The sequence below is a fragment of the Nilaparvata lugens genome, chromosome 5, assembly GCF_014356525.2.
Source record: "Nilaparvata lugens isolate BPH chromosome 5, ASM1435652v1, whole genome shotgun sequence".
In the NCBI taxonomy this organism is placed as follows: domain Eukaryota; kingdom Metazoa; phylum Arthropoda; class Insecta; order Hemiptera; family Delphacidae; genus Nilaparvata; species Nilaparvata lugens.
In genome coordinates, this window is record NC_052508.1 from 10,911,504 (window position 1) to 10,935,471 (window position 23,968).

General features: G+C 35.2%; 1 protein-coding gene across 1 annotated transcript in view; it reads left to right on the forward strand.

Moving 5' to 3' along the window:
* LOC111050365 (WASH complex subunit 5) overlaps positions 1 to 23,968 on the forward strand; it is a 50,505-nt gene that overhangs the window by 16,627 nt on the left and 9,910 nt on the right. Inside the window, exons 6-15 of the mRNA XM_039427657.1 lie at positions 2,786 to 2,926; positions 5,334 to 5,484; positions 7,096 to 7,229; positions 10,192 to 10,309; positions 11,356 to 11,475; positions 12,322 to 12,557; positions 14,760 to 15,011; positions 16,187 to 16,369; positions 19,332 to 19,445; positions 23,671 to 23,870. Coding sequence (XP_039283591.1) covers positions 2,786 to 2,926; positions 5,334 to 5,484; positions 7,096 to 7,229; positions 10,192 to 10,309; positions 11,356 to 11,475; positions 12,322 to 12,557; positions 14,760 to 15,011; positions 16,187 to 16,369; positions 19,332 to 19,445; positions 23,671 to 23,870 — 1,649 coding nt within the window. The remainder of the gene's footprint in view (positions 1 to 2,785; positions 2,927 to 5,333; positions 5,485 to 7,095; positions 7,230 to 10,191; positions 10,310 to 11,355; positions 11,476 to 12,321; positions 12,558 to 14,759; positions 15,012 to 16,186; positions 16,370 to 19,331; positions 19,446 to 23,670; positions 23,871 to 23,968) is intronic.

Below are 23,968 nucleotides of genomic sequence, written 5' to 3' on the forward strand. Positions count from 1 at the left end.
ATCTTCATGACTGAAGTGTTGAAACATGTATGTAATTTTTCAATACATTCGTGATATTTCTTGACAACATTTCAGTGTCTCATAATTAATACAGAGAATGGATATTCTTCACAAGGACTGTAGTAGTGCCTGTGTGCAAAGACGAGTCTGAATCGATTCATCTCATTTGTGAAGAGGAAGTGATTAAATAACTAATAAAATGTGATGGTGATGATATTGAAATAAATTAATTAATTATTGGTTTGTGTTTTCATAGAGATAAATTTAGTATGGGTTCATTCGAAAAGTGTAGAATTAGGACTTCAACAATGAGACTTTAGTGATCTTGTAGCTGAATTTTGTGTGTGAATTTTTATCGTGAGAAATTTATTTTTCTGTTAAAAAATAATTTTCTCACTAACTTGCGTCCGGGAAGACTCCAATTTTATGCAGGGTTGAGGTATCCTCACGGAACTGTATTTCCGTTAGCGATGGAAAATACACGAGTATTTGGGAATATTTCAAACTTGCATTATTTTCCTTTCCCACGGAATTATGCTCGTCTCCACGTGGACCGTTGTCTCGTTGGTAGAAGGGAAACATAATTTGCTTGGAATAGTTCAGTTCCAATCAAGCCGCGGCTGGAATCAGATAAAAATCTAGAGGTAGCCTCGGGCCTCGAAGGCCCTATTTGAACGTGTTACATGTGGTGAAATATAAGTATTGTATGAATTTTCAAAATGTTTGATTCGTCCGATTTCGTAAAGTTATTTAAAGTAGTTTGAATTGTGTATGTATTTTATTCTTTATCAACAACGTAGTGTAGTGAAAGGTTTCAGTCGTGATAAGATTAATAGTTCTAAAGATAGCGAGTGCCATTATATTGTCTTGCTCATGTTTTAGAAACCCAAATTGACCGAGTCCCTAATAATTATATTCATTTAGTAGAAAATTGAGTAAAGTCCACGCTACCTTCGTAAACAAACTACCAGAGATCAAAGTTAGCAAAATCTTACACGCGTTTTTTTTTCATAGAATGTGTAATAAATTGTTGCAGCTTATTTGGTGTCCAATTTCAAATTAAATTGACTCATTGAATAAAATTTAGAAATTGATCAGAATGCAAAAAGTTTGTTATTAATAAAGTCCCATGACTCGCCCTTTAGAATTTAGAGATCTCTGAACTCTACTAATCTGAGTCGGTTACAAAAAATATAGAATTATAAAAAAATAGTAAAAAAAGCTTCATAAATGTAGAGGATCGAGTCCATCACAGCGGCAGCAGAAAGAACAATAGAGAAATTTCAGTAAGTCAGTCCAGTCCACACAAGTCCAGAAGCCTCGGAAGGATATGGAGAGCACATAGCCGTGGAACCGTACATTGGATATGTTCAGTGAAAGGCAACCCAAGGAAAGAGAGAGCTATGACAACAGTAATTTAGTTGACCGAGCGAAGTGAGGTCTAAGATTCAAGTCGACGGTTTTGCATTTATCTTTATGTTTAAATGTTTATATGTTGCGCATTTACGGCGAAACGCGGTAATAGATTTTCTTGAAATTTGACAGGTATGCTCCTTTTCAAATTGCACGTCGACGTATATACAAGGTTTTTTGAAATTTTGCATTTCAAGGATAATATAAAAGGAAAAAGGAGCCTCCTTCATACACCAATATTAGAGTAAAAATCATACCATAGAATTATTCATCATAAACCAGCTGTCGAGTGGATTATAAATTGCATGCCATATATCAATGTAACTTGGTAAAAAATCAACTGCTGTGTGGACTATTAATTGCATGCCTCATTGAATGCAATTTTTATGTACTATTGAATGAACTATTGATTGCATGCAATTAATAACTAAAATAACATAGTATTGTCTCTCGACCTTTCTCTGCTTTGGATTCGGGCTGTCCTGTTGCCAGTATGTCTTGAAGGAGATTAGCTTTTGATGTTAGCATTTTTGATACACCAACCACAACAGCCATTAGCCGTTTTCACACCGATATCTCGCCGACACGACATACAGACAGGATTTACTCTCATGGACAGTATAAGAGGAGGCTATGGTTTATAACTGCGCGAGGTCTACTGTTCACAGAACTACTAGTATGCAAGTATCTGCAACATACAAACGTAATACAAAGAATGTTGGATAAAAAAATATATATATATATAAATAGTAATAATTATAATAAATAAATAGTTGAGTAATGGAAGGAATAGGAGAAGTATAGTAATTCTGTTTTCTGGAAGAAACTAAGATTTTCAAACAAAAGTTGAAACAAAAAATATGAGAAAGTCAGACGCCTCCTCTCCCTGCTCAAACAGTCAGGAGACCAGCATTCTCTTATAAACGACAGAACTGTATCTGGTGAATGCATAGAAGTGAGTAGGCAAGTTACAGCACAAGCTGTGTACAAAGAAGAACGGGATGAGGCCAGAGTTGATAATATTGGCATTCTTATATTGTTGACCAATACATAATATGTGTGTTGAACAACATATGAAAACTAAAAATATTTAAATATGTTGATATTAATGGAATAAGAATATTACATGAAAGTTTTCATTCAATTCCTTTCCAATTCAATGAATTCTGAAATTCCTGTTTAGTCGTAGAAATATGAAATGTGTTTATAGTTCCTAGTTAGGTACAAATCTAATTTCCTATCACAAATAATATTAATTATTAATCATGAATTAATTTTTAATTAGAATCGTAACCGTTTTGGGCTCAAGTGTATGGTACTTTTCTGAAAATTGTGTAATACTGAATAGTTGAATTATTCATAATATTTGCAGGTAATTAGCATCTACATGGGTCTAACAGTGAACCTGGTCGATGCGTGGGAGCCTTACAAGGCAGCCAGGCAAGCATTGGCCAATACATTGCAGCCTGACAATATTAAACGAGAAGCTAGCGAGTACGTCAGACAACTAGAGGTTAGTCAACTTTCTACAACCAATATTCAGTTTCATTACTTAATACACCATAATCAACATCAATATCTAGAAAACTGCGTTACTATAGTGAGGTCCACGTTATAATGACAGTTGATCAACTTTGGTTTTGCTATCCTTGTCCATCATTCGACAAAGCCGGTGGTACTATCCTTTTCTAGGTCCACAAACGGTGCCAATTATGTTTTTGACAGTGTAGAAATATGATTAATTAATGCAGAGAATCGGCATCGCTATTCTTCTATCTTTATCCACTGTCATTATAACGTGGACTTCATTATAGAATTCAGATTGATTTCTTCAGTGATGCAGGTTTGATGCCTAGTGAGATCGGACTGCCCGATTCATAAGAGATTGGTTATGGCTTCTAGTATCTAGTTTCTGGTCTCCAATTGAAACTAAGTGCCGGTTGCACAAAAGCCGGTTAAATTTTAACCGTGATTAATTCCACGAGAACCAATCAGAGAAGCCGTCTTATCAAAAATACCTTGATTGGTTCTCGTGAAATTAATCACAGTTAAAATTTAACCGGCTTTTGTGCAACCTGGCCTCAGTCTCTCAAAATATTTAAATAAATAAGTGCCTGTAATGCCGCATCCACATGTTGGCCCAATGAAGGCCAATGTCGACCAGCGCTAGTGTGTGAGTGGATGGGTGGTTTACCAACGCTGGCTTTCACTGGCCTTCATTGTCCTACGTTGGGTTACCAGGCTGGGCCAGCTTACTGGGCCAACATGTGGACTAGGCTTGAGAATTTCTCGTCGTTTTATCCAAAGATTCCATACAATTCTAATCTGTTAGATAGATAGATAAATGTCTTTTATTTTCACTTTATAACATTACAAAAAGTGATGTGGGCGAAGTTGAGGCAATAAGAGCCCCCTCTTCCACAAGGGCGGCCACTAACGACAGGACAAGTGTGTTGAACATGTGTGTACACACACGACGTCATACATTGTTGTGTCATCTCAGCAAAAGGCTTAGAACTAAATTTGTTGAGGTTAGGTTTTTGTATCTTCGATCTGTTGTTGTTAATTTTTTTCTTCGCTGCTCTATTTGAGGTTGAATTATTGTTCTATCATTATAAATTATAATTCTCCAGTGGTTTAATTATTTTTATTGGTTGTTTATTTTATGAAGCCTCTTGTTGATGACAGTGTATGTGCATGTACGTCCAACCGTTATTTGCCACCCTTATGGAACACTTTTTGAAATGAAATGAAAAAATACTTTTTCCTACAGTTACGTTGAAAAGTGGCCATTGCTGCACTGATTACAGAACGCAAAGAATCACTTTTCCGCTCTAGTGCGGGAAAAATTTTTCTGCACTCCAGATTTACAACATGGCAACGCAAAATACTTAGTAGGTTATATGGAGCAACAGTGCAGCAAAATCAAAATGAAGTTGGTAACAGTGACTGCTGTGGCTGCTATAGTGAGCAGACGTGCAACGAAGCACAACGCGCTAATTATTACATTATATATTATAACCAAGAACAACGAGGACTTCAGGATTTTAGGATTAAGGTTTTTATCAATAATAAAATTACACAGAAAAACATTTGATGGATTTCAGGCAATTTTACCCATAATTACACACTTTTCATATTCAATGGTAACTGTAGGAAAAACTTAATGTGAAATACGTGCGCAAAGTTCCTCTGCTGCACTCAAGAAACCATTCCGCCCTCGCCTACGGCTCGGGCGTAAACGTTTCTTTCGGTGCAGCAAACTGTCACTTTGCGCACTAGTTGCACAAATAACTATATTAGGCTTTAAAAGTATAAAGCCTATGGAACACTTTTTGAAATGAAATGAAAAAATACTTTATTAGGCTTTAAAAGTATAAAGCCTAATAAAGTATTTTTTCATTTCATTTCAAAAAGTGTCCCATAAGGGTGGCAAATACTTCTTAGGCTTTATTATACTTCATTCTCTATTATACTTTTTCGTCTTAGTTGGAATTTATAGCAGAACGTAGGTTCTAGTTATTAGTTAACGTACTAGTTAACTAATAACTACTAGTTACTAGTTAACGTACTACTAGTTATTAGGTCGATTAAATGAAAGCTAGCAATTGCTCATTCCAAGTCATTTCCAAGCAAATACTAGGATTCGAATCATCTGTATGATTTTAATTGTATAGCTAAAACTAATAAATGGCTAGTCACTAGTCACTAGATCCTAGTTTTTATTTAATCGACCCAAGTTATTTTAAATGTTTATTAAAAATGAGTGTTGAAAATGGACGTGGCGTCCGAAAGCGCTCCACAAATGAGTAGAAGCTAATAGCTTGTAATCATAAAAACCAGACTGCTATATTATAATTACTCAGGTATTGAGAGGTGATTATTTCAAAATTGAGTAAAATTTTGAATTTTGTTTTCAGCAACTCATTGAAACTCTCCAGCATAAACTGAAAGCCGGTGGCATAAACAAAATGAATGTTTTGGAGCATATAAATAAGGATATAAATTTAGTGAGAAAATGCAATGTGACTCTGAGATGGTTGATGCTCCATACTACAAGCTCATACAGCGGTAAGTTCAAATCATATTAAACTCATTTTATACAGTGAAAATAGATTAAAAAATCTGGAGACATTGAATACTGGTAGAATACTGTTCATGAAGGAACACTCGTTGCTTTTGGCGAAACCACATGTTTATGTTTATGTTTTGAAGGGACGGATTCAAGATCCAAAGATTCGAGGAACCTCACACGTCAACCGAAGCTTATTGTGTGTCCCAAAAGTATGTTAGTTAGGCAAACCAACTCCCGTGTCCTTTACAAGATCCAGGAGTTTCTTCCCTATACCAACATCCCATTCTCACCTGGTTGTTGCAGCCAAACAGAGCCCTTCTTCTAGCTCCAAGACTTTCGCAATCCAGTATGATATGCTTAGCAGTCTCTTCAGACTGATTACAAAGCCTACACATCTGGCTTTCATTTCTGAGTCCAATTGTGTGGAGATGTTTCCTGAAGTGGCCATGTCCAGTTATCAGGGCAATCACCTGCTTGACCTGACCTCTACCCAGACTCACCAGCCACCTGGTGAAGCGAAGGCTTGTGTCTGCCAGCAGTCTTTTGCCAAATGCTTGACCAGGGTGACCCTGCCATTGCTGGTGGTGTAAGTCCCTGGGCCATTTATTTATTGTGTAGAAGGCAGTTGTTTTACTTATGCCACAGCCCGGCTCTGGGCCAAGGAATGACATACTAGAATCCCGCTTAGCAAGCTCATCTGCACGCTCATTACCTCCTATGCCTACATGGCCAGGTACCCAACCAAGATGCACAGAGTTGAGCTTACACATGCTTACATTATCTTACATCATTGACATGTTTATTTGGACATGAGCGACATAATGAACGCACTGTATAATTACCCTCAATAGCATTTTCAGTTATTATAGAAATCGCTAGTTTCCTCTTCATACGTTTTTGTTTAAATATTAAAAATAAATGTCTATTTTTATTCAAGTGTTTAAAATAAAAAAGGATAAAGAGGGTACTATACTCCGTACAAAATAAATTTTGACTTGGGAGGGATATGCACAGCAGAGAAGGCATACAGAGGTAGGGATACGACGGCGGCGAAGTATCCGTTCTGAAACGGCCAGCGTTCTCTAATTTATAGTAAGTATTCAACCACTCATGTTAAACTTACGGAGTTTCCAATCTGAAAGCGTTCAGTCGACTGACCAATCGACAAATTAGCAACTGCGCTTCTACCTTTGACTCTATCCATCACTGTAATTTGCTGATCTCCCTCCAGTTCTCTGCGCCGCATATTCTTCCAAGTCAAAAGTAATTTTGTACGGCGTATAGTGGTTTCTATAATAATTAAACAGTTCAAGCAGCCTTATTTAAATACTTTATTAGTAGACTTATATGAGCCGGGTTTATTCTTATTATAAAATTCTACAATTGGGTCGAAATGGCTGAATTTTAACTTGTGATTTTTCAATAAATTTTAACTTGAGTATGATGTTGATGCATAGCTCTGAATCTCTATAATTTATGTATACTTTTCTCTTTGAAAATAATACCCAAGCTTCCATGGATTGATTCATTCAATTATTAATTGTCTATTAATTATATTATTATATTATTAATTATCCAATTATTAATTATTAAATGCTTTATTGCAGTTATGGAGGGCACAAAAAAGAGCAAGCAAATCCGAGATATGGTAATGGAGGTCATACAGAATAATTCGCGTATTTTTCAATTATTGTTGGATACTTCGGAGTTTGAGCTTGAGATCAAGGAACTGTTCAAAGTGGTCAGTATTTATTATATTTTTCACTACTTTTAAGAGAAAAGGTGGCGAAAATGTATCAATTGAAGAATGGATGGATGATGAATATCATCATTGTACATTGTATATACTGTATTTTATGTGTAATGCATCACAAGTAATAGAAGACACAATTGTCAATTTATTGTCTTTAAATTCATTCAATATTTTTCCAACTGATTTGATTGAACTATATTGAATGAATAATATTTTTTATTTACAAATTCCGTGTAATACGAGGGTGAATGAAATGAAAACCTTAAAAGTGTTATATATTATTTATATTGACAACTAAGTAAACCCATAGAGAAACAATAGCGTGAGTAGATATCCCATGTTATAGGGCGTCATGTCGCAACTTTTACTGTTATCTCAAGCCCATAGTCAAGTAGTTTTCCCAGTGATGCTGTGTGATGCTGGTACTCTCTCATATTGTGCCGTTCATACACTCTCACCCCGCCAAAACATTAAAATCAATAGTAATCGACAATAATCGGCTGAGATAACAGTAAAAGTTGCGACATAAACGCCCTATACCTGGGATATCTACTCACGCTATGTTTCTCTATGGTAAAACTTACATTTTCCTACAGTTACCTTGAAAAGTGACCATTCCTACACTGATTACAGAACGCAAAGAATCACTTTTCCGCTCTAGTGCGCAAAGTATTACTTTACGTACTCTTAACACTTTGCGTATTATCTTGCAGCCATCCCAATCAGCTGTTGACATTGTTGGCGTGTATTTTAAATGCAAATTTGTTCTTTCTATATTTTTCATGATTTTCAAATAAATAAAAATGAGAACTCATTAAATTATACATTTTGAATATTATTAATTACTCATTATTTCAAAATATTTTTATTCATAAATTGATTGCTGGTTGAAAAATTATTTAAATTATTTACTCAAAATTATTCAAATTTTCAAATTAATTGGATTAATTTAATTTTAATTTGAATAAATTATCGATTATTAATTTTCAATTGGATTATCAAGTTTAAAATAAATTAAAGTTGTTATTAATAACAAATTTATACAGACAAACATTTGATGGACTGGATTTCAGCCATCATTTTACCCACAATCAACCACTTCTCATATCAATGGTAACTGTAGGAAAAATCCAATGTGAAATACGTGCGCAAAGTTCCTCTGCTGCACTCAAGAAACTATTCCGCCCTCGCCTACGGCTCGTGCGTAAACGTTTCTTTCGGTGCAGCAAACTGTCACTTTGCGCACTAGTTGCACAAATAACTATTATCAGTTTTTTGAAATAGTTTCCTTGAAGTGTTATTATGCAAGTGTTCGACCGCTTTGGAAGCGCATGAATACCACGTTTGAAGAATTCTTTTGGATGTGCCTGTAGCCACTCATGCACCGCGGTTTTCACTCCTTCATCACTTTGGAAATGTTTGCCATCCATTGCATCTTGAATTGCTTTCCGAACACATGAAAGTCACTTGGGGCGAAGTATGGAGAATAAGGTTGGTGAATTAGGCATTCAAATTTGATATCCTAGATAGTTTGAACCGATAGACGCCTATATGACATGCTGTAACAACACACCTGAAGTGACAAGTCCTCGCCGTTTACTCCTGCTTGCTGGCCAAAGTTGATTTTTTAAGCGATTTTAATAACAGGTACTGTTTACTGTAAATCCCCTGTCAATGTAATGCTCCAAAATTACTCAGTTTACACCCCAGAAGAGATTCAGCATGAGTTTTCCTGCTGATCGCTGAGTTCGGATTGTTTTAATAGAAATAGAAATATATTTATTACCATTTGGTTTAACATAAACATTGGTCATTGTCACAAGTATACAATCAACAATACAAAAGTCTACACAGCTAAAACACAATTACATCGAAAATTAACTTCTTAAACAAGATTACAAACTAAATTTACACAGCCTAGATCATACACAATAGTACCAGATTTACATAGATTGTGAAATGTTATAAAATTCAGGTATTTTGTAAAGTCCATCTCTTATTAGGCCTTTTCTAACTCTATCTTTATATTGTGTGGCATCTAGGTCTCTTACTAATGACGTAAGGGCATTATAAAATCTGAGAGATTGGGCCCTGAAGCTTCTCAATGATGCGCTGGAAGAGCACCATTCGATACCCATATTACTTGCCCCTCTTGTATTGTATGTATGCCTATCAGAGTTGAGGCTAAATTTATCCAGGCTCTATTTGACATAACACAGACATTCCAGGACATACATAGAAGGAAGAGTCAGAATTTTAACAATGGTCTACAATGACTACGTGGCTCTTCATTGTTTAATATTCTAATGGCTTTCTTCTGTAGCAGGAAAAGTTTAACAGCCAAATGACTATTTCCCCACAAAATTATAGCATAGGCTAGGTGACTGTGTATAATCGTAAAGTAAACTGTTTTCAAGACCTCTATTGTCACACTCCCAGCCAACCTTCTCAACATTGCTTCTTTAATGATTCTGGTGATGAGCTATGGCGCCATTCCTTACTTGCTCTTTGTTTGTCTGGTTGATGGTCATGTTTGTTTCTGAACAAACATAAATCACCATACTGTACTGTCATCCTGTGATGAATTTCCATTGGTTTGACACCTTCACTGCTCAAGAAACGAATGACTGATCGCTGTTCTAACGCGGTGCTTATTGATAATGGGGCGGCCATATTGTAACTGAAGTCACTGTCATTTGTGTGTAGCAAGGTCACTAACGCACCTGATCAAGGAACATCCCTGCCAACTACCGGATCAATCCTACAACTTCTCGGAACTTTACAACATTTTTAAGGTTTTCATTTGATTCACCTTCGTACTTGCATGAATACTAGACTAGACTAGATGATGTATAAATGAATATTAGATTAGTATTGATAAATACTATCTGCATTATAAGTTGATCTAGTCAGACTTAGTTGAACTTGAATATTTTTACGGTTCTTTCAGTTATTGCAAGAAAGAGAAAGTGAATGGGAGAAGTGTAAGACTGGTAGCATTGAAAGACTGAAAGAGCTGTCTGATGTCTTTTCTGGAGCGAAATCCTTGGCCAGAGTGGAGCAAAATGGTGAGTTATGATTTCTATCAATTTTTCTTCTTTCATGTCAATAAAATCATTCTATATTCATTCATTAGTACAAAATTAATCTTCAATAAAATATTGGAAGAGCAAAAACAGGTGAACCCTTTAATGTTCCTTTTCCAAAATTAAATTATGATTCTAAATTGTAGACTCTTTCCCTAGCCATGTTTAAATTATGAATGTTCAAACTCACAAAAGTTGCACAAAGTCTGTTAACTTTTAACTGTGATTAAATATACAACGGTTAAATGCAACACGAACCAATCAGAGAATCGGAAGACGTATTGAATTAGCACTTAATCATAGTTAAAACTCAACCGATTTTGTGCCATTTTTAATGATTGTGTTAAAATTTTAACCCGGTTGCACAGAAGCTTAAGTATACATCGGTTAAATTCTGTAGGAAGCAATCAGAGAAGCGGAAGTCGTCTTCAATTAGCACTTAATCATAGTTAAAATTCAACAGACTTTTGTGCAACCAGTTACAAATCTTCCTTTCAGTTACAATTTGTGTTCTGCAATAACATTGAATACAATGGAATTGAGTAAAACGCTCAGTAATTTGGACAAAAAAATTATAAAGTAGAAAACGTCTTTCTGAACTATAGTGGGTCCATGGCAGTAATAACGGCAGTATTTGATTAACATTGGTGTTGCTATCCTTTTCTATCATTCCACAAAGCAGGTAGTACTATCCTTTTCTAGCTCCGCAACGATGCTAAATCTGTTTTTGAAAATGTAGAAATAGAATTAATCAAGACAAAGAATAGGCAATGCTGTTCTTCTATCTTTATCCACTGCCATTATAACGTGGACCTCACTATAGTATATGAATCAAATTTCGGAGGAGGGACAGTTTTAGGCTGTGCCTGTTGGTCCTCCCCCAATTATTTTAATGTATCTTGAATTAATTAAAGAAGGAATAAATAAATATATTCAATCACATTTCTCAGTGCTTATTCGTTAATTATTGAATCACATTTCTCAGTGCTTATTCGTTAATTATTGATTCTATTTTTTTCATATTCTAGAAAATCTTCAAAAGTGGTTCGCTGAAATATCAAACCAAATTGACATTATGAAGTTGGAAGAGCCGGTGGAGTCCAATAATAAAATTGTCAGGCTGATTCAGGCTTTGGATGAGGTACAAGGTATGTCTCAAATATTTATTCAATCTACAAAAAAAAATTGTACTTATTCAATTATTGATAATATCGGGGACCGAGCTTCGCTCTGGACTACAAAAGCATAGAAAATTATTACAAAAGAAGAAATTATGATAACATTCATAAAATTCATACAGAAATGTTCTATTTAATCACATTAAATTAAGATTAATTCCCAGAGGAATGCAAAAATTTCCCTCACAAAGGCCCAGTTGCACAAAAGCCGGTTAAATCTTAGTCCTGATCAACTTCACGTGAACCAAATGAGAGAAGGCCATTACAAAAAGATGGATGTAATGTAGTTAATCGTGATTGAAAATAACCCGGCTTTTTTGCAACCGGCACTAAGTACCTGATTGAATGATTACAAAAGTTCAACAGCTGAGTCATAATTTTGACACAGTCCCACACACATGAACTCGCTCACTCACTTCCATCACCAACATGCGACGAAATAACTATTATCAGCTGTTTTTCCAAGGATGAATAATAATGATCCTTTTAATGTCCTTCAGCGAGTTTTTTCAGGGATGAGACCTAGTGCAATCGAATCTTTATATTATAAACCTACTATGTTCTGAATTTCGTGAGAATCGTTGGAGCCGTTTTCGAGATCCGGTGAAATACAAACATATAAACAGAAGCTGCTCGTTTAATAGTATAGGATAATACAAATATCAATTGGCATGAGAGCTATCTGCTTATTCTATTCCATATAAGGATAGCAAACCAGTTCCCTGGCTTTATAACGCGAATCTCACAAGAGAAAACTAATTTTTTGTTTCATTTTCTTCAAATTTCCACCAACTTACTAGTAATTATTTTTTCTAGGTTTCCACCAGCTCACCAGCAATCATATGGTGACCCAGTTGCTGTCGGAAACTCGAAAACTGCTGCACCAAATGGTGCACGGCAACAACATAAAAGAATCGGTTCTCATTAACTTGCAGATAATCGGCGATTTCAGCTACGCGTGGAAGATCATCGAAACGTACACTGCGCAGATGCAGACCAGCATTAAGCATGAGCCGTCGCTGGTGTCCAAGTTGAGAGCTACTTTCTTGAAGGTATAGTGCAATTCGTTTCAGATTTTAATAAAATAAGTCCGATGGAAATTGTAACAAATGCGTCCCCTTCATTCGCCCCCGCACCTATTGCAAACTCTTCAGGTGTTAATAAAAATATTTATTATTTTACAAAGGCGACTTTCTAGAAGTATTTTAAGCCTAGGTGATGATGATGGGATGAATGATAATTCAATGAATAGAATAGAATAGCTGCCTTTATTTTTACCTAGGAGGGCGGAGTTAGGGCGCAGCCGGCCCTCTCTTACACTCAACCCTCCAATACAACGCTAAATAATTACTAGAATAACAAATCAAATTCAGAAAAAAAATATATATACAATATTACAAACAAGGTGAATAAATATTATTAAAATACAAAAATAATAATCAATTGAGAAAAAAAATAACGAAACCTAAATTATAATTGAGATATGAATAGAAATTAAATAATAAAAACTGAAAAATAATACAATGTAACAAAAGAAGAAGTGGAAGTAGAAAAAAAAGAAGAAGAAGAAGAGGAAGAAACAGAAATAATAAATATTGAATTGTATTGAGAAAAAGAAAGAAAAACTGACCAATGAACCATGTGCTAGGTCCAGCCACCCACACCACCCCTGATCCACCTGAAAACAGCCGCGCAAAACCGACGAGGTTCCTCAATTAGCCTCAGCTCAACAGGCAATGTGTTCCACAATCCACAAGCCGTCACAAGAAATGATTTGTTGAACATGACTGTCCTATGAATTGGGACAGCCAGTAAATGGGAACCATGTCGGGTACCACCCCGACCAATGTCACACAAGAAGTATTCAGCTACGTACTTGGGTGTCTGAGTTCTTAACACTTTATGCAGAAAGAGAACCGCATGAAATGACCTACAAAGAAGGTAGAGTTATGAATGAATAAAGATTATAGGTTATGCTATCCACTTGAATTGATTTGAGTCCACTTTTCAGTCCAGAAATAAATAAATTGTAAATTTTGAAATTGATTTGATCAAAAACCGAATATAATAGAATGATTTCATTCAATAAACTCTCAGAACTTGAAAATATTGAGTTATTAAGAAAAATTTTGAACCAGAAATAAAACAACTAGGCTAATTCACATAACATTATTTGTAAATAACACAAATTAATCCTCAATACACAATAATATGAAAAAGATACAGGTAAAAGCAATGATGATATAAATAATAAGATTCATCATGCGGTTGATTGGAGAATTAGGCTAGGCACATACCAGTTAGTCAAGACAAGACAAGACACGTTTAGTCACAATACTTCACATAGTTGCTTATGAAAACATGTCTAATTGCAATGACTAATCGGTGTGTGTTGCTTCATAAGCAACTATGTGAAGTATTGTTACTAATCGTGACTATTATTGTCTTGACTAACCCTTAGAGTGAAGCTAGGCGCACACTAGTTAGTCAAGACAATACAAGACATGATCAGACACGTTTAGTCACAATACTCCACATTGCTGCTTATGACGCAACTCACACTGATTAGTCATTGTAATTAGACATGTCTTCATAAGCAACTATGTGAAGTATTGTGACTAAAAGTGTCTTGTCTTGACTAATCGGTGTGTGACCAGCCTAACACATAACTGTTGTCATTTATTCCCACAAACCTTACAATAATATTATATTATGTAAACTTTGAATGGGTTTCTATAGTGAGGTCCACGTTATAATGGCAGTGTTTGATTAGCAATGGTATTGCTATCCTTGTTTATCATTCAACAAAGCGGATAGCGCTATCTCTTTCCCGCTTTGCTCTGTTGCCATACTGTCTTTTAACAATGTAGAATTAATAATTGATTGACAAAATATTTCATCTTAATTAAAAAATTCATTATGAAATTATTGAAAAATATAATTGCTTGTTTAATAAAATATAATTTATTATTATTCACGAGAATGAACAGTAAATATTACATCAATAAACCTGTATCTGCTACCGTCTATAGAAGGCATTGATAAGACAGAGGTTCGGCAACGTTTTTCTCCTATCTTCTCCATTGCCATTATAACGTGGACCTCACTATATTAAAATGTGTTGGTAGTATTATTTATTCAAGATTCAAAACTATTATTAATATGTGTATATATTTTTATTCATTCAAGATTCAAAACTACTATAAAAATGTGTTGATAGTATTATTTATTCAAGATTTGAATCCTGATTTCAGTTATCGTCAGCGATGGAGATCCCTCTGATGCGCATCAACCAGGCTGGTAGCCTTGACCTAGTCTCAGTGTCACACTACTACAGCCATGAGTTGGTCGCCTACATACGGCGGGTGGTGCATATCATACCTGAGTCCATGTTCGCAAAAATGGCCGACATTGTCAGGCTGCAGACGCATGTCATCAGAGAACTGCCCACGCGGTTAGACAAGGATAAACTGAAGGAGTATGCGCAGCTCGAGGAGAGGATGAAGGTATTCGTTCGTTCATTCATTTAATAACTTGTTTATTTACGTATGCATTAATCAACCAACCCGTGACTGCAACAAGTGCCAGTCCAGAGAAATGTGCAACTTTACATAGATATATTTAGTAGTATAGCAGAAGGGAGTGATCAAGTTAAATGCGTATAAATGTACAAGTGCACGTTTAGTTATACATGACGAAGCGCGTAGATGAGAAACAAAATGTGGAAAGAGCAATAGGGACACTCACACTGAAAGCGTGCACTTGCTGGTTACGTTCAGTGTGAGCAGCTACAGACAAGTCACAACGTCTTTCAATGGCACTTTCCAGATTTTTCGGAACATGTACCATCTGACGTGCACTTACAAATATACGCATTCAATGTGATCACACCCTTACAGTGACATTCGGTTCATATCGTATTCATTCATTGACTTAAATTTATTACAATGAAAACAATGCGTGGAAAATTGAACTAAGAATTTACCCAAAACTACTTCAATCCCTAATTTCAAATAAACAGTCACAAGGATAGTTATTTTTAAGAAAGAAATCATGTTGAGTAAAAAATTACCTGAAACTTAAATTTTTAAATCCTCAGTTCAATAAAAATGTATCAAGCAAAACATTACATTCCTCATTCATCAGATGATCATGTTTCACTATTTTGTGATTAAAAATATCTATGGACACTATACTATTCTCAATTAAGTCTTTACAATCATCAATCAGATAGATCTTTCTTGATCCATATACAGTTGCATAAGATCACGTCAAAAATTATAACACCATTGAGAAAAGATAACATGAGACTATATCACAGACTATATATTTATATATATAGCGAGAATTTCATCTAACGAAAATTTTAAAGCACGCATAGGTCGTTTATTATCCATATTTCAAGCCGATTATTTGTTAATTTGAACCGATTACTGTCTATTATTACTGTCTGGGCTGGGTGAGAGTGTATGAGAATGAGAGACTACCAGTGTCACATGGCTTCAAGAGAAAGAAGAACTACGTGGACTATCATTTTTAGGTAACAGTGAAATTTGGAACATAAAGCCCTTACCTTGAAATATCTTCTTATGCTATCTTTTCTCTATGCCTCTACCATACAAAATTTTCATTTTTGCATGATTTATTACACATTAATAGCAGTTGTTTATTTGATGTTCAGGTGGCAAAACTGACACACCAAGTGTCAGTGTTCACAGAAGGCGTGCTGCGCATGAAGAGCACTCTGGTGGGAATTGTGCGCATCGATCCTAAACAGCTGCTAGAGGACGGAATCAGGAAAGAGCTCGTCTACCATCTGGCCACGGCGCTACACAACAATCTCACTTTCAACCCCAAGTCAAAGGTACTTTTATCTTACTATATGCTATATAGGCTCTAGATAAGATTGAAGCAACATTGGTTATAATCGAACTCTGCATTTTCATTTGAAATACTAAGGGTCGTTTGCACAGTGGAAGCTTAAACTGGATTCAATCAGCTGGTGGCTTCAACTCAAAATAAACCACACTGTAACAAACAATACTCAATATTGTTTTAATCTAGTTTAAATTGATTTTTGGTTTAAACTGTGCAAATGGCACTGAGGGCTACTTTTTCCAAAAACAGTTGAACTATAGTGAGATTCAAGCTGTAAATTCATTGGAAATGATATGACGGCAGTATTGCCACTTTTCCTTTCCCATCTCCTACTCAGATCAAATATTCATTGTTGATTCTTGTTAATAATGATCAATATTCTATCTGAAAGGATATTATTTTTCCATGATTTAATAATGAATTTTCATATTGAGATGAAATGTTCTGGTAGTTCATAATATTTCTACATAATCTACTAAAAATTTGTCAAATGTGCGGAGGTGGAAAAGGAGAATAGATTGATGATATTATAGCGAAGCCATTGTCAGTGTTATTCAACAAATGTTTTGAATTGGGTCATTTTCCTTCTCATTTCAAGATAGCAAAAATAGTTCCTCTATTCAAATCAGGTGACAGAAAGGCTCCCGAAAACTATCGCCCAATCAGTTTGATAAGCAATCTATCTAAAATATTTGAAAAACTTATAAAACGACGATTGATAGAATACCTTAATAAATATAAATTTTTAGCTGAGAATCAATTCGGTTTCCAAGAGGGCAAATCAACTGAGGATGCTATGACAAATTTAGTTAGGATAATTACAGATAACTTTCAGAGCAACAAAAAAACTTAGCAGTATTCCTGGATTTAGCAAAAGCCTATGATACCATCCCTCACAGGTCCCTTCTGAATAAGTTGGAAAGTATAGGTTTTAGAGGGACAGTTCTAAAATTATTTGAAAGCTACTTGCAAAATAGATCTCAGGTACTCACTCTAAATGAAAAAACAAGTTTCATGATATTGACTGGGTTTGGCCTTCCCCAGGGTACAGTCCTCTCACCGATATTATTTTTGATATACATTAATGATCTCTTAAAAATAAATATTAATAACTGTACTACTATATCTTTTGCCGATGATACTGCCTTGGTTTTCACCGGACCAGATTGGAGGCAGGTGGAGCGATTGACGGAATCGGGTCTGGCTATTGTGAAGTCATGGCTGGATCAACATTCATTAACTCTAAATGCAAAGAAAAGCGTTTACATGGCCTTCTCACCCTCAGTGAGATAGGCCCCCGGGAAGGGTCACATACGGGTATTAAAATTCACTCCCCTGACTGCGCCTATTACGCATATCAACGGGTGAGGCACGAGGACTGTGGTTGCAGCTCGTTAGAAAAAGTGAATGTAATTAAATATTTAGGCGTTATGTTCGACTGTCATCTGAAGTGGAATGCTCACATTGATAGTCTGTGTAGAAGATTGAGACATGTCATATACAAGTTTCATAAATGAGCGGTCTCGGGGATGCGAATATAGTGAAATTGGTGTACTCGGCATATGCTCAGTCCATTTTTCAGTATGGAATCAGGGTGTGGGGTGGTGCCTTGGATACGCACATGAACAAGATTCTCGTATTGCAAAGACATGTAATAAAAGCCGCTCTTGGCCGTCCCAGACGCTACCCACAAATCTTCTGTTTGTTGAGTTCCCCGTGCTAACGGTAAAGCAGCTCTATAAAAAATTTAATACTGTACCTGAATAAATGTAAAAATATATTAAACCATACATAATGTCATACAACTTCCGAGCGCAACCGAACTATTATAAATAGAACTGACTTACTGTTTGCCGAAGACAATTCACTTACATCAGCAATAAACTTATTAACTTGTACCTCAACACTTTCTAGTAAACATAAACTAAGTCATCCATAAGAAATATAGTTGAATGGATAAGATCTGTTAATGTATCTCACTCTTTCATAATTGATCTCCTTATCTTTTGTCACCTCCATATAGATTTTTAGTTTTAATTCAGTGTTTTTTCCTATAGCCATCTCTGTAATAAAGCACTCTTTTGTTTATATTTATTTCATTTTATTTTTTTTTTCAATATGATATATCGATTAAATGGTTTATTAATTTTGTAAGTTAAGATTTCTAAGATTGATACTCGTTGCAGCACACAACCTCTGGTTTTGCTGGCAACGCCTATAAGCTAATTTTGAGAAGAATTATTATTTATTTCATGTTAATGTTTAAATTAAGTTTTTAATTGTGTTTTTGTTTGGAAAAAATTGTATTGTATTATGGCAAATAAAGAATTGGAATTTGAATTTGAGAAAGCTATCTGCTTTGCACAAGGATAGTAAACCGATGTTAATCAGATGCTGACCCCAATCTCACTATAAATTTAAATTAATTAATCGTAATTCTAAAGTAATTGATGGAAAATTGTGGTTGTCTCAACTATTATGGCCGGTATAATCGATAACAGCTAATACGATCGGTTTGTAGGGGGTCTAATGCACTATCTTAGTTTAACCACGGTATTTAGATGAAAACGGTAGGGGTCACAAAATGTGTGCGCTGTGGCCAGCCAGCTAGATTGCGTCATCGCCACTAACCGAGGTTTTTAACACCTATTGGTAAATTTATGAAACTAAATTATTAAAAACAGGTGATGGGATATAAAATCACGTCAGCTACACCGGAAATTTAGCACAAACAAGCGCAACACCTACCGTCTTCTTCTATATACCGTGAGTTTAACCATATAGAAAAGATACAATGAGATATCTTATGCTATTTTTTCTCTATGATAGCCCTCAATGATCGGGCTCTAGTTAAGATAACTGTTTGTAAAATTGTGCTTTTGAAAAATCAAAACTAATTGACAGTTTACATCTATTTCCTATTGAACTTTCAATATGTCAATTTTCAGGCTAGTGAACTGGGTGACAAACTGAATCAATTAGCTGCAATCATGGATGGACATCGAAGGTCCTTTGAATACATACAAGACTACATTGGCATTTATGGACTGAAAATTTGGCAGGTAATTAACCAACAGCTTTCTAAAAAATTGTATTATTCACAAACAATATTTCCAATTGTTCTCTATTAATTTAGTTATTCAACTTCCAACGGTACACACACCTTTTACAAAAATAATATTCAATAGAAAAAATGTAATAATTTTTAGGCAGAGACAAGACACGCCCACAATAGCATGTTATTGTTTGCTCTATCCAATAAATAAATAAATAAATAAATAGTCCACAGATGGAAATAAATTGGAAGTTCAAATGTTAATTAATGAATAATTATTATTAAACGAGAGTCCCAATTAAATACTGTAAATCACCCCGAAGACTTCTGCTACTGCAAATATTGACAACTCTTCGGGATAATTTACAACATGTAATTGGGATTTTCGTTTAATAATAAATAAATAGGCGGAGCATTCAATCTTCTAGCCAGTGACAGACTGAAACCTTTAGGGTAACCGTCCACTGGAACCGTATTCATCCGATCCGTTCGGCCGTTGGATCGGACGAATATGCCGGCCGTTAATTCGGCCGAATATGGTCGTCCATTGGAAGCGTTTACGCCAGTCCAGTTCAGTAGTTGGCTGGTTGAATTAACTACTATCATAGCCACCAAAATTTGTCATAAACAATGATTATATTGAGATTTTTAAAATTGAATAAACAAATATCCACTAAAATTAGTTATACATTACAATAATCTTACCTTCAGATCCTATTTGTTGAGCAATCTTTGTCCACAGATTCTTTTGAACATCACGACGATGATATCTTTTGTCTCGCATATCCCACAATGGAACATGCTCTTGAACCAAACTTATCAACTTTTCATTGTCCATAGTTACAACTTTATAAAATATAAAATTCATAGGTAAAACGAATAAAAATATCTTAGTCACTTTGACCTGGAAATTAGAGGCATGCTTCCAGGGTATTTAAGTAGGCTATTGATGCTGGTTTAGCCACCAGGAAATCTTCCTGTGCACCCGTGTATGCTGATCTGGGGCACTCGGCACTCCTCCACGATGTGTTTCACAGTCTGAACTGCTCCACACTCACAGAAAGGGGAGTCAGCCTTCCCCAATTATAAAATAAATATAAGTATGTTCTATAATAAATTAAGGAAGAATAAATAAATTACCTTAAAATTTTGAACACGTATTCTTCGAACCTTTTTACAAGTCAAGTTCGTTGGACAACAAAATTGACTCATTCCTTCGTCCTTTTTCAGGATATAACAAATAACATTGAAAGTGCATAAGAAAAAAATTTGTTGTGATTTATCATATTTAGTCAGTTGAAGATTCATTGCATGCAATTAAAACAGTTTTTTCATTCATTCATAATATACGCTGAGGCTATTTGGCAATCCATACCTCTAATACAAGGCCCCGGCCTACCATATTGCAACGTCGTAATGTAGGCCTAGAATCTAATACATGATTGGTGAAAAAGATCAGCTGGTATTTTAAAAATCTTTTTCACCAATCATGTATTAGATTCTAGGCCTACACTGCGATGTTGCAATATCGTAGGCCAGGGCCTTGTATTAGAGGTGGCTATCCTATACTATTAAACGAGCAATTTCTGTTTATATGTTTAGATGTTTGAATGTTTAGATGTTTATATGTTTGTATTTCACCGGATCTCGAAAACGGCTCTAACGATTCTCACGAAATTTAGAACATAGTAGGTTTATAATATAAAGATTCGATTGCACTAGGTCTCATCCCTGGAAAAACTCTCTGAAGGACATTAAAAGGATAATTCATCCTTGGAAGAACAGATTTCGTCGTCTGTCGATAACAGAAGATGCGTGTGCCTGTGTGGGAGATCAGCTGTGTAATCATTCAAACAGCTTACCGTATCTCGCGAGAAATATTATCTAGAAATTTTAATAGACTCTATCAAAATAATCTGATTTGTTGACATGACATGGTTTATCACTCTAAATTAGAGTATATCATAATATTCAAAGTTAATCATTATTTTACAGTTTTAAGTGATTAGTGAGTGTTATTTTGTTATTCAATTTGGTTTGTAAACAATCTAAATTAGAACTTTTCTGTTTTTAAATATTTTGACTGAAAATTTGACCTGAATTCAAGTGTATGAAACATAACCTACTTTTGGATCATTTATAGTGTATAAATCAAAATTCGGGAAATTCAGGAACAGTTTTGGGGTGTGCCTGTTTGTCCTTCCCCAATCATTTTGAAAAATTGTGCTCTGATTATCAATAAATAAATAACGAGCGAAGCTCGGTGCCCGATATTGAGTAATTACATAGACAGACCTTCAAGCGGTTCACATGATTTCAGCTGGTTTTATACAACATAATTTACAACTTTTACATCAACAAACTGATACGAGTTGAGATATCAATGAGCGGTTTCGCCATTCATTTCTCTTGGAACTCTGTATGTATAACATGACCACTTCGCATTTGGTCATGTTATACATACAGAGTTCCAAGAGAAAATGAATGGCGAAACCGCTCATTGATATCTCAACTCGTATCAGTTTGTTGATGTAAAAGTTGTAAATTATGTTGTATAAAACCAGCTGAAATCATGTGAACCGCTTGAAGGTCTGTCTATGTAATTACTCAATATCGGGGCACCGAGCTTCGCTCGTTATTTATTATTGATAATCAGAGCACAATTTTTCAAAATGATTGGGGAAGGACAAACAGGCACACCCCAAAACTGTTCCTGAATTTCCCGAATTTTGATTTATACACTATAAATGATCCAAAAAGTAGGTTATGTTTCATACACTTGAATTCAGATCCAATTTTCAGTCAAAATATTTAAAAACAGAAAAGTTCTAATTTAGATTGTTTACAAACCAATTGAATAACAAAATAACACTCACTAATCACTTAAAACTGTAAAATAATGATTAACTTTGAATATTATGATATAAACCATGTCATGTCAACAAATCAGATTATTTTGATAGAGTCTATTAAAATTTCTAGATAATATTTCTCGCGAGATACGGTAAGCTGTTTGAATGATTACACAGCTGATCTCCCACACAGACACACGCATCTTCTGTTATCGACAGACGACGAAATCTGTTCTTCCAAGGATGAATTATCCTTTTAATGTCCTTCAGAGAGTTTTTCCAGGGATGAGACCTAGTGCAATCGAATCTTTATATTATAAACCTACTATGTTTTCGTGAGAATCGTTAGGCCGTTTTCGAGATCCGGTGAAATACAAACATATAAACATCTAAACATTCAAACATCTAAACATATAAACATAAATTTCTCGTTTAATAGTATAGGATAGCCACCTCTAATACAAGGCCCTGGCCTACGATATTGCAACATCGCAGTGTAGGCCTAGAATCTAATACATGATTGGTGAAAAAGATTTTTAAAATACCAGCTGATCTTTTTCACCAATCATGTATTAGATTCTAGGCCTACATTGCGACGTTGCAATATGGTAGGCCGGGGCCTTGTATTAGAGGTGGCTATGGATTGCTTCCAAATAGCCTCAGCGTATGTTATGAATGAATGGAAAAACTGTTTTAATTGCATGCAATGAATTCTTCAGCTGACTAGATGATGAATCACAACAAATTTCTTTCTTATGCACTTTCAATGTTATTTGTTATATCCTGAAAAAGGACGAAGGAATGAGTCAATTTTGTTGTCCAACGAACTTGACTTGTAAAAAGGTTCGAAGAATACGTGTTCAAAATTTTAAGGTAATTTATTTATTCTTCCTTAATTTATTATAGAACATACTTATATTTATTTTATAAGTGGGGGAAGGCTGACTCCCCTTTCTGTGAGTGTGGAGCAGTCCAGACTGTGAGACACATAGTGGAGGAGTGCCGAGTGCGCCAGATCAGCATACACGGGTGCACAGGAAGATTTCCTGGTGGCTAAACCAGCATCAATAGCCTACTTAAATACCCTGGAAGCATGTCTCTAATATCCAGGTCAAAAGTGACTAAGATATTTTTATTCGTTTTACCTATGAATTTTCTTTTTAATTGTTTTTTTTTCGAATTTTGTAATTATAAATGTGTTGTGTATGCTGCCATACGCTAAATAAATAAGAACATATACAATCAGACGGACAACGACTTTGACCTAAAGTAAGTCAAAAGTGAGAAATCACTAGCGCTAGTTCAAAAAGTATTCTTCAATAAATATGTTGTTGTGATGGTTTCCTGTATTTTTATGTTATATTTTCTCGTTCCGAACAGGAAGAATTGTCTCGAGTGATCGGATTCAGTGTGGACATGGAGTGTAACAGTTTTCTGAGAGTGAAGATGCATGAGTGGAAGAGCATTCATCAGAACAAGGCCATTCCTATTCCCACGTTCCCTCCAGTTGCCAGCGACCCACAGTCTGTCAACTTTGTCGGCCGGCTTGCTAGGGAACTTATCAGGATAACGGATCCCAGGTAAGTTTTATAAGAAAAACTTATCCTAGCTATTTAGTTGAGTAAAATCAATTCCAACTCATTTTTAAAATAATGAATTGACTCATTTTCGATTATCT